Source organism: Pterocles gutturalis, unplaced genomic scaffold, assembly GCF_000699245.1.
Source record: "Pterocles gutturalis isolate BGI_N339 unplaced genomic scaffold, ASM69924v1 scaffold5767, whole genome shotgun sequence".
NCBI classification, from domain to species: domain Eukaryota; kingdom Metazoa; phylum Chordata; class Aves; order Pterocliformes; family Pteroclidae; genus Pterocles; species Pterocles gutturalis.
Genome location: NW_010107788.1, coordinates 30746 through 42061, shown reverse-complemented (window position 1 = coordinate 42061; position 11316 = coordinate 30746). Strand labels below are relative to the sequence as shown.

At 40.2% G+C, this 11316-nt stretch overlaps 1 protein-coding gene across 1 annotated transcript; it reads left to right on the top strand.

Annotated features, from left to right (window-relative positions):
- The first annotated feature begins 1982 nt into the window (after nt 1-1982).
- On the top strand, nt 1983-6310 carry LOC104472517 (alpha-1-antitrypsin-like). Its single transcript, XM_010088226.1, has 4 exons — nt 1983-2640; nt 4096-4366; nt 4974-5121; nt 6119-6310. The coding sequence occupies exons 1-4, from the start codon at nt 1983-1985 to the stop codon at nt 6308-6310; spliced, it is 1269 nt and encodes a 422-aa protein (XP_010086528.1).
- Nucleotides 6311-11316: the final 5006 nt, after the last annotated feature.

The window sequence follows — 11316 nt, the reverse complement described above, 5'->3', positions numbered from 1 at the left end:
TGGCACAAAAGTCTTATTTCCAATAAATATTTGCTTAGGAGTTGCATACCCTTTGGGATGTAATGCTCCAGTCTCCTGACCATCTGGGAACTGTGTTCTTTGCTCTCTGTTTGGAGTGGAGAGGTGTGGACACATACATGTGAAGTCCAAGAAAACTAGCTTCATCAGCATTCAGTTTTGTCCTTCTAGGTAATATGTATTTGAAGTCATGTAATGTTTAACAGAGGACAACAGCAGTATGAGTAAAGCAGCAAGAAACAGCACAACCCATACAAGAGCAAGACCCTTCTGAATGTAATGTAAGTACCCAGTTATCTTTACCTTAATGATTTTTATACATCTGGATGGCATTTAGCTAGTGAGTTAGGAAGCACATCTGCTTTCAAGGGTAAGACCTTGTTTCTAAGCACTCAAACAACAGCAGAACTTAATTTCAAGAAGTTTTGAATAGCGAATTGTGGGGGTACATTATAGCAGCTCCACAGAACAGAACTCTGCTCTCAATATTTGTTCCAAATAGCTCTTTCACATCTAGAACAAACATGTTTCATTAACAATGGGGAAGTATTCTGACTTCCCAACTGTCAATTTTTTTTTTTTTTTTACCGTTACCAATGTCTCCTAATGCTTACAACCAGATAACCAAAACTGAGGTGAATGAGCTATCTTATTTACACCAACATGGCCCAAACAGGATTCACAAATCGATTTTGCTGTGCCACCCTACCCTGTGAGTCCTGATTTGCTCAGATCTCACAGAGCAAAGTGGAGGAAGGACAAGCTGGCTCCTTTTCACCCAAATCTTAGTGGTGAGAGTGCTGACACAGGGTCAGGGAAATCCCAATAAGCATCTCATCTGCTCTGTTAAACCTGTGTCTCTGAGTGCCTTTGCCATTGACTGGGGGGTGAGCATGTAACTCAAGTGATCTTCTTCCCCAAAGCTATTCTGCTTTAAGTAGGACATTAGGTGAAGGCTGTTTGGAGTTGCTTTTCTAGTCATTAGTACAATTTTTAATTGGAATAGCTCTTGCCCATTTTCTGACAGGTTAAACATCCTGGACACTACAAATCTTCTCAATGTGTTCTTGGTCTAACTCATAAAAGAGAAAGCAATAAACAAACAAACAAAAAATGTCCACAGTTATCCGAACGGCCAAGATGCCATGATCCAGGCTCTTTGCTGAACACTACTCTGGCCATGAAGCTATTTGCCTTATGAAAGGAAGCTTTCCTGCTGATACAAAGTTTGGAAAGACAGGAGAAACAAACCCCACACCAGTGACCCTCATCCTCCTGTGACTGGGATGGGAGGCACACACAGGAAGGAATCTGTCTGAAAGACATGCACCACATGAGTGGTTGTTTAAAATAAAGCAAGATATTCTGATCTAATCAGATACTGAAGCATAAAATTTTTACCAGCTTTCTTGTGATTAATCACTTTGTGTATTAAAATGAGTCAGGAATGAGAGAAAGAATATCACTTTTAAGTGCTGCAATCTCATATTGTTTTCCATTAACATAACACTGTAATTTGACGTAAACCTCATTCAGTCACTAATAGCATAATAATCCTGAGAGTTCTTAGAGATAAACATAAAAGAATTTAGTTGCTCCTGATGTGCTGCCACACCATAAAATGGATTTACACAGAGACAAAAGGAAAAAAACCCCAGCACCTTTTCATGTGTTCTTTCCCTCTGACTCTTACTTTTCTTTAATACTCACGTTTCTTTCTCTAGTAACAAAGGACTTTTGTAGCTGGAGTAAAGCAGAACTGAAGTGGGCAGCAATAGATAGGAATTACAGATAAACTCAGAAGCACAAGGATTCAAAAAACACTTCCGTAGTAAAGGAGCAGGTCAGGAGATAACAATGATTACCAGATAGAGTTGAACACAGTAGCGGATAGAAATGTTGACACAGCTAACCTTCAGCATCCAAGACCATCTCATGCTTTGTCCACACAGTAGCTGCGAAGGATGATGAAGGCCACTCTTCTGCTGTGCTTGCTGGTGGCCACACTTCAACTCACTGTCCACAGCCTGACCCAGACTGACCAACACAATGATGACCCCAAGGCGACTGACCCCCAGGAGCAGCATCCCCATGAGGGAGATCTTCTTGAATCCTGCAAATGGATAATCCCCAGCAACAGAGACTTTGCCTTCCGTTTTTACAGGCAAGCAACCACCCAAGAACCTGGCAAGAACATTTTCTTTTCCCCAGTCAGCATCTCTGCTGCCTTTGCCCTGCTGGCCCTGGGCTCCAGAGCCACCAGCCAGGCTCAGGTGCTGGAAGGGCTGTCCTTTAACCTCACCAGCACCCGGGAGGAGGAGATACACAGTGGCTTTCATCATCTCCTCCTCTTGCTGACCCGCCCTGGCAGCCAGGTGCAACTGAATATGGAGAACACCCTGTTCATGGACAAACACCTAAAGCCACGGAAAACATTTCTGAAGGACATCAAAAAACTGTACAAAGGAAAAGTTGTTTCTAGTAACTTCCAGAATTCCACTGAAGCTATAAAAGAAATCAATGATCATATAAAGAACAAAACCCATGGGAATATAAACCAAATACTCAAAGACCTCGATCCAAACACTCTGATGGTAATCATTAACTACATTTATTTCAAAGGTAAGTTACATGGGTGTTACTTACTGCAGTACCTCAGTTTCACCTGCATTGAAACAAATACTCCAGCGTATTTCTGAATCATTTTTTAAAAGAAAGGCCAGTGTTAAGATTAGGCTATTATGATAAGAAACATTGAAAGTTCTCATGCTTTGAAATCTCTTCTACATATAAATTTTTCTAGCGTGTGTTAGGCTCCTAAGCATGAAAATTCATTTATTTGCAGTCATCTTCAAGTTTCAGGGAATTGCCAGAGCACAACAGATTTGTAAATTTTTCTGTCAGACTTTATCTACTTATTATTTTAAAAATTACAACGTTGTCATATGCTGTATGAAGTAGAAAAATAAATTGCAAAGATGCAGATTAACAAAAATTACCAAATAATTTAATTTACTTAAAGTCCATGCTATTAAATGAGTAGATAGTTGGAGCCTAAATGTTCTACAGCTTGTCATCACATTATACATATCCCAAGAGGTACTTGCAAATGCACTGCTTTGGCAATGATTAACTTCCTCTTAGATGTTATATCCATTTGTAGCAGTATGCAGGACATAAATGGAATTTACCACCCAGACAGGCCTGTTTGGAAATAGATGAACTATCACCAAAACAGATTTTATTTCAATTACTTCATCAAATTTGGCTACCCTAGTCTCAGGTGCCCTAGTCTGAGGCATTTTATTATGATACCGGAGTATTTTTTTTTTTTTACTGGGGATGCAGGGAGGACAGCTCAAACTTATAAAGTAATCAGAGTATTGTGGATTTTACATTCCATTATTTATTTTTCTTTTTTTTTTCTATTCAATATTTTTAAAAAAGAGAACTTACAGAATGGCAAGATGTGATCCCTGTGTATTTTTTCAGTGAATGACCTGATTTAATACAAAATAAAATATCATAGAAAATTCTGTTGAATAAACATCAGAGAAAACCATTTTAAAGATTAAAGCCCTTGAAGCCCTATTCCATTTGCCATGATGCAGTTATGATCAGGTGCAAAAGTTCGTGTTGTTCTTGCATGTAAGCTTTTCTTTAGTGTTACAAGATGAAGAACATATGAAAACCATGGAAGGAGCTTAACATGCTACCTTTCAAAAGGCAGACATCTGCTGTGGAACTTGCTTTACAAGCAATATTCTGAAACCAGAAAGTAACCCATTGAATCCTGGTCAGCTTTCACCTTCTTCAAATAAAACATAAGGTAGCATGATGAAGTTACTTCATTTAATTTATCTGACTTAGAAAGGTCTTGTACAAGTCCATATGAAATTTAACCTGGGATATTTGGCTGTTACTGAACACAGTATGAAAGAGATCTTTAATAAACTCGGAACACCTTTGATTTTCAAGTGTGAGTGTAAATCTGCAGGTTTACATTAGTTTGGACTACATTAATATATCCTCCTTGAAATAAGCATTCAATTACATTCTTTCTCTTTTGGTTTTAAGGCTACTGGGAAAATCCTTTCAACATTAAGGGGACTCGCAAGGATTATTTCCATGTGAATGCGAAGACCTCGGCTGAAGTGGAGATGATGGCTCAAGATGGATTTTATAAAACATACTCTGACAGGAAGCTGTCTTGTGAGGTGGTGCAGGTTCCTTACAAGGGAGAAGTTGCAGCACTGTTTGTTTTGCCCACGGAAGGAAAAATGAAACGGTTGGAAGATGCTCTGACAAAAGACACTGTGTCTAGATGGGAAAAATCACTCAAAAGACGGTAAATAGAGAATTCTGACTTGATGATTCAAGCTAGTCAGAATCCAAAGTCCGAGTATCATGATCAGGTTTTACAGTTACTTGCCCCTTTTGTTGATTGGAGACTTAAGCAATGGAACAGGTACAAAGGGACAGACCAAATGGTTTGTGATGAGGGAAGAGATGTGTGAGCTGGGAAATTTAATTTTTACCCCACACATATTCTAGTTGGTGTTAAGTGTCTCAATTTCCCTCGTCTCACACACAGTGTGTTCAGAATGGTAATACTGCAACATAGTGATCATAGAGGGAATGGGGTGTGACTTCCAGAAGAAAAACCTTCAAGACTAGAAAGAGAACGTAAACTTAGTCCCAAAAGTGCTGGCACCACTGCTGTTTGCTTTCCCACCAAGTGACTGTGTTGCAGAATCATACAAGAAAGCCCAACTGCAGCTGTTCTCCTTTCCCATTCTCTAGACCATCTTCTTCCCATCTTCTTTTTGTTGCCATCTTTTTCAGATGAAAAGGCTAACATTTTATCACAGACGAACAACCAACAAGTTGGAAGTCTTCAGTCCAAAGCACGCTTTGATTGCAATAATTACCATAATTTTCTTTTGAATTAACAGGAGGATAGAATTGTATATTCCGAAACTATCAATTTCAGGCACCTATGACTTAAAGAAGATGTTCATTAATCTGGGTGCAACTGATGTGTTTTCTGACCGGGCTGATCTGTCTGGAATCACCGAAAAGCCTGATGTGAAGGTTTCAAAAGTAAGTTTGTCAGCAGAAACAAGGTCTGTGGATTCCTCAATACCCAATTTTCTTGCCCTAAGCTAAGTTGTGAAATTTTACTTATTACTAGGGCTGCCTGATACTGTGAACTAGAACATCTAGCTGATAAAGTAACTCTAAAATCTTTCTGACTTCTCCATGACCTGGAGATAAGGGTATTGTCTTATGTCTAACAGGCAAAGTTGGGAGGGGCGTAGCATTTGCCCCAGGAACTAAATACAGCCTATTTTCTGCATGTGAAAGGAGTGTCCATGGATATCTGTGTTGGGGATGCCTTGCATCAGCATATCTAGCAGAAAAAGTGGCCTTTTCCTAATATGTACATTCTATAATTTCAAATTATTTTAAAACTTCTGCTGCCATTGAAGACCATGATGAGTGCTGATCATGTAAGACGGACCAGACTTGAGGAAAACATCCCATTTCCTGAAAATAATGTGAAGAGAAACAGATAAAGTGAAGAGAAAATCTAGCATTCTTGCAGCCATTCTGAAAGCAGCAATTATGGTGTTCTAACATTTTGGGGCTAGTAAAAGAAAAAGATTTAAAATGCCCAACAAAAATTTTTTTAAAAAAAAGGTATCAAGGTTGAATTTCTACTGGCTAAACTGGAATGTATGTGCTATTAAGGATACATACAGAGCAGTTCTGGAACCCAACTTCTTTTCCCTCTGAAATTGTCACTCCTTGTGAATTTGCTTGAATATTCTACTTTCAACTAATTCCACAAGGTGTTCAGTCCCTAAGGTCTGTGGTGGATAAACTTGTGTTGAGGAACTTTGAATATGAGAATACTATACTTATTGAGACTACATTGCAAAAAAAAACCCACCGTGGGCTACAATGACCTTCTTCCTGGTTCCTGGCCTACCAGCAATTTTTGTGAAAGGTAGTAGCTGAATTAGCTTGGTGCTAATGTTAGTCATTTCACACCCCATCCTCCACATACATTAATCCTTGCTGTATTTCGTTGCAGGCTGCTCACAAGGCCCTGCTGAAGATTCACGAGAATGGCACAGAGGCTGCAGCAGTCACTGGCATAGATTTTCTTCCTCATTCTGTTCCTCCTGTTGTTAAATTCAACCATCCATTTTTGCTGTTGGTTGTTGATCAATATACTCAGAGCATCCTCTTCATGGGAAAAATTGTAAACCCCACTGAAAAATGACTGGTCTGTGGCTGTTCTTATGGATTTGAATTGCATTCTTCATGCAGTTATAGTTTAATGTGATTAAACTCATATCAAAACAGTTGCTAACAATTTTCTTTTTCCGAGGAAATGAGGGAAGAGTGTGGTCATTTTTAAAAACACTGTTCTTTCTTCCGATAGAAAGTAAACACTGAGATAGACCTACTCATGAGTTATGAAGAATTTTATAAATCAGCCTTTTAGTGATCAGTGTATGCCATCTCTGAAAAGAAGGTAAGTATCCAGCTGAGAGAATCCATTTAAAACATTGTAAGTAAATAAAGGCTGAACAAAGAGGCCACTTCTGATTTGTGGGTAGGAAGGAAAGAAAATGAACAGGTTTGCTCCAGCTGCTGACAGCTCTCACCAGGTCCTGGTGCTGGAGGGCTGACACAGAAAATTAACATACAAATGCAGTCCACTCAGGGATACCTTAGCTCTTCTCTTCCACGTGGATGTCATTGATGGAGGAAGGTCATGTTGTATTTCCATGAGAAAATGATTGCTCACCTCTCTGAGGATGTCTGTCTGTGCCAATTTGACATCTCTCTCCTGACACAGCTTTATGGATCCAAGGCAGTATCAAAATCCAAAGCCAAGGCGTGGCATCTGGAGCACCAAGAAAAGGGAGGTGTGCTGCCAGAAACACAGCCAGCCTGGTGTGGTGTCAGCCTGACTCCCTCTCTGTTCCATCCTGTGGGATCAACAGCAGACGTTTAACAGTGATAAATGTATTTAACACTGCTCAGCAGTAGAGCAGCCTAGACTTAGGTTAATTTTTTTAAATCAGAAGTTTGAGTCTATAGTGTCATGATGTTAATTTGATAATAGAGCAATCAGTACCTGAGAAGGAGCTACTCTGTAGAGTCCAAATTCTCCAAGGCAACTTGTTACTTGCCCACATCAGTCTGCAGTTAGAGCATTTGCCTTGTGTACAGGATGGAGAATGGGTTTGGGATAAATGCTAATGAATTCACTGCAAACTACACTGTTGAGTGGGTGGTGGCTGAAGCAATGTTATCTTGTGACATTGGCAGGGCTTCTAGGAAAAAGAAGACATAGCTTTAAATCACACGTTGGAGGGGTCAGTCACTTTCAGACCAGGCCTAGACACTTCCTTTGAAGGTCAAGTCTTTTGCCCTACTCTCCCTTACAGCATCTAAAGCTGATGGCATCTACCCGCATTGTTTTGGCTTCTCTGAGTCCCTCTTTAAGGTAACAAACTCTCCACAAGCATTCTATGTAGAAGCAGTGGCTAAATGGGAGCTGGGGAATATTTTAGTTGGCTAAACACCCAAAAGGTGTTACTGGCATTGCTGTATAGATTTATTCTTGTGTTTCTTCAACAAATAGAAGTTCAGAAGGGATAGGGCATGAATACCTGGAAGGGGTAAAACAAACATTGAGATTAATTATATCCCCAAAGTTTACATCTGTAAAGTGCTCCAAGGTCTGTTCTCTAGCCATGAGGTCAACTGGCTCGTTACAGCTCATATCCATGTTGCCTAACTCTGACCCTGCAAGACATCTGAGCTGGTTTTTAGAAATATATCCAAAACCATGCTTAGCATTTGTTTGGAAGAATCATAGCTGGCATGAGCAACATCTGTGTCTGAAACTGTACTAAAAATGTAAGAACATGAGTGACTGCAGGCTGAGGGCCAGGCCTCTGCCCCAGCACTGCTCAAAGTAATAGTACAGAGAAGAGTGACCAACCAAAGGGTGGGGAAACTGTCTCTCTGTCTGTCATTCAGCCCTGTAAGCTCCCCCTCTGCTGGCAATCTGCCTTTTTCGAATGCCAGTAAATTCCAGGTCATGCTGATAGGCCTTCACCAGCTATTTCCCAAAAATGAGGGAACTGGACACCCTTTGCCCTTCTGTGGAATAAGATTAGGCAGTTCAGGAAACACTCTTCAAAACCACTGCAAGTCACCAACTGTGAGACTCCCGTGTACTTCCCATGGATGTGTTTTGGCAACACATTTTTCTCATCAGTCCTGTGCATTTGCTGTCACAGTGACTGTGCATGCTTATTTTCAGCAGGCTACTCCTGCTGACGGGGTTGTGCTGTTCCTCAAATGATGCAGCAATGCTTTGATGATGCAGGTACCCGAAACACTTCACAGCTGAGCACATAGAAACTATCATGAAGTGTAAAGTAGGCGAGTGTAATTCTATTGAATTGTCATATGAATAAACTTTAATATAGTTTAAAATGGGATACAACTTACTGTGGAGGCATAGCCACTGACCATCCTCCATGTTCTGCCCCCTTCCTTAAAAATATTGAAACCAAGAGTTTTGTTATGAACCAGAAAGTTTGTCACTGGTTCAGGGACCTGACAGTTTTTTCATAGTTGTAAAAGCTGCTTGTTAGGTGCTGCCCTGACTCTGCAAACTGGAATGAGATGGCAGAAAAGTCCATTGGAGAGTCTCCCTTGGCAGCTGGATCCCCCCATGGAGAAAGGCTCCTTACACAGGGCCAATGTCATGCTGCTCTCCTTCCAACATCTGCACAGAAGCAGGCAGAGATGGACGTGATGAAGTGCACAGCTCCCCACTTCTCCAGTCTGATGGTGGTGTTAAATAAAGCAGACCATGACCACAGCAATATCACTGTCAAACTAGTGCTGAATGAGAGAGATATAACCAGATCCCCTGTGACAAATTCATTCTCACAGACAGTGCCAGACCAAAGGGAAACTTGTATTTTTTGGTTGCTAAAAATTCTTAGAAATTCTTTCACTGACAGATCAGAAAGACAAATGTTGCTATAACATGATAAAGCAATAACTACAGAAGTTCTCACAGGGCCAGATGGATTAATTTAGGAGTTGTTTCCAGCACGGTACCCAGATATGAAATCTATTTACAACTAGATCAAGAAACCTTGAATTTACTTTAATTTTCCTTTACCCATGACTGCATGCAATGCTCCTTCACTGCACTTGAGCCTGTTGTCCTTGGCTGTCGACAGTCCAGTGGTCACAAGCAGAATAACAAAACCAAACATCGTGGGAGCAGTACCCCCAAGAGGGAAATCTTTTGGGGTCCTGCAAATGAATAATCCCTGCAACACAGCCTTTTGTCTTCCATTTTTACAGGCAAGCAACCACCCAAGAACCTGGCAAGAGTGTTTTTTTCTCCCTGGTCAGCATCTCTGCTGCCTTTGCCCTGCTGGCCCTGGGCTCCAGAGCCACCAGCCAGGCTCAGGTGCTGGAAGGGCTGGCCTTTAACCTCCCTGACACTCAGGAGGACCCAACACTTTCCTTTACTGTCATTTATTTTAATTCTGGGAGTTATACACTATATCTCTAAATTCTTGTACCATTATACTTAATTTAAGGTTTTTGCTCTGTAGTCTTAACTACTTGAGTTTTATATATCTTTTAAAAAAGAAATTGAAGCTACAATTCAATTTGAGAGCAAAATTTTGGTCTTGCAGCTATGTGCTATTACTTATTTTCTCCCCTTTTTCATTCTAGTGATTTTTAAAAAACTTATGGTAACCAGTTTTGAAAAGCCTTGGCAGTGTCAAGCAGTCTGCAATTCTAATGTCTTCATCTGGGAACTTCATGGAAAATACATCAGTAAAATCTGAGATGAGCTCTCAGTGAGAGATTACCTATCTTGAACATTAAAATGCTGGCTGATTGACTCCAAATGGAATTCACATCAGACCTTAAATGCTTGTACCCTCTTGGAAACACATCTTCTTTCAGTGCTAGGAGATTAGGTATGGACAAAACAGAAACCTTAAAATATTGTTTTCTGCAAACTGATAAAAGTGATCATCTGAGGTGAAATGTCTGTTATGAGAAATGAAATCACACCCTGGTAATAAAAGAACTTTATTTCCTTCTGAGATATATCACAGAAAAAAATGATAAGATTGTTTGACTCTGTCTATACAGCTTTCATCCAGCAAACTATGAGCTCATATGAAGTTTTAGTTCAGCAATTCCTATTACATTGGTGAAAGAAGCTGAAAACAAAGATCTAGTTTCTATTCCCAGTTCTGTCACAGACTTTTTGCCTAGCCTTCGGCTTTTTTATTTCTGTCAGTCATGCTGACTTTTGAAATGGAGCCTAAAGAACTTTCCTTATCCAAGGAGAAAAGGATTAATACTTGTAAGACATGGGATGTCCTTTATGGAAACAGATAAAAATACAGAGAGGACTTGATTTTTATTCTAGTTGCAGCAATTTTGCAATTATTACAATCTCCTGATTTTAATTGAGTTATTTATAAGACGTTTATTTATATCAACTTTTGCAGACAGACCTTGAGTGATACATCTTTATAAGGCAACAAGAAATGTCTGCATGAGGATTTATAATGCAAAGTGCACATTTCTCTTGCTCAATCCTTATCATCTCACTGATGTTTTATTTCCACAGCCAGAAGTCCTTTGCCCAGAAACATAACTTGCAAAGCTGGTGTGTAATAATCTGACAGCCAAGCAGCAACAGGAGTAAGTTAATGACATGGGATGAAACTCATCGAGTAACGAGAAACCAAGGCATATTGCATAACTGAGCAGAGCCACTGGCATTAAAGAGATAATTAAATTATTCCTTGATTCCTTCCATGTAGATCATTATCAGGCCAATGGGAAAAGCACATCTGTCAGTCTTTATATGACTCCCCTGGCTCCTGGAGCAGGAGTCTCCTTGTCCCAGCCATGGCTTATCTAGAAGCATCCAGGACCTCTGTACCCTTGTCTGTGAAATTCCCCTGGATGGACCTCCTTCCTGCAAAACTCTGCACAAACTTTCCCATTTAGTCTCATATTTCACAGTGATATTTGTTCTGGGGACACAGCCGTTTGCACCAACAGGAATCTGCAGAGAAGTAACAAACTGCTTTCCCCTCCCTGTGTTCTCACAGACGCTGCCATCTGGCTGGTACACTGGTGATAGCCATGTGTGGTGATTCACCCTCGTTTTCCATTGTATTCAACAGGAGAGGCTTGCGTATTCAA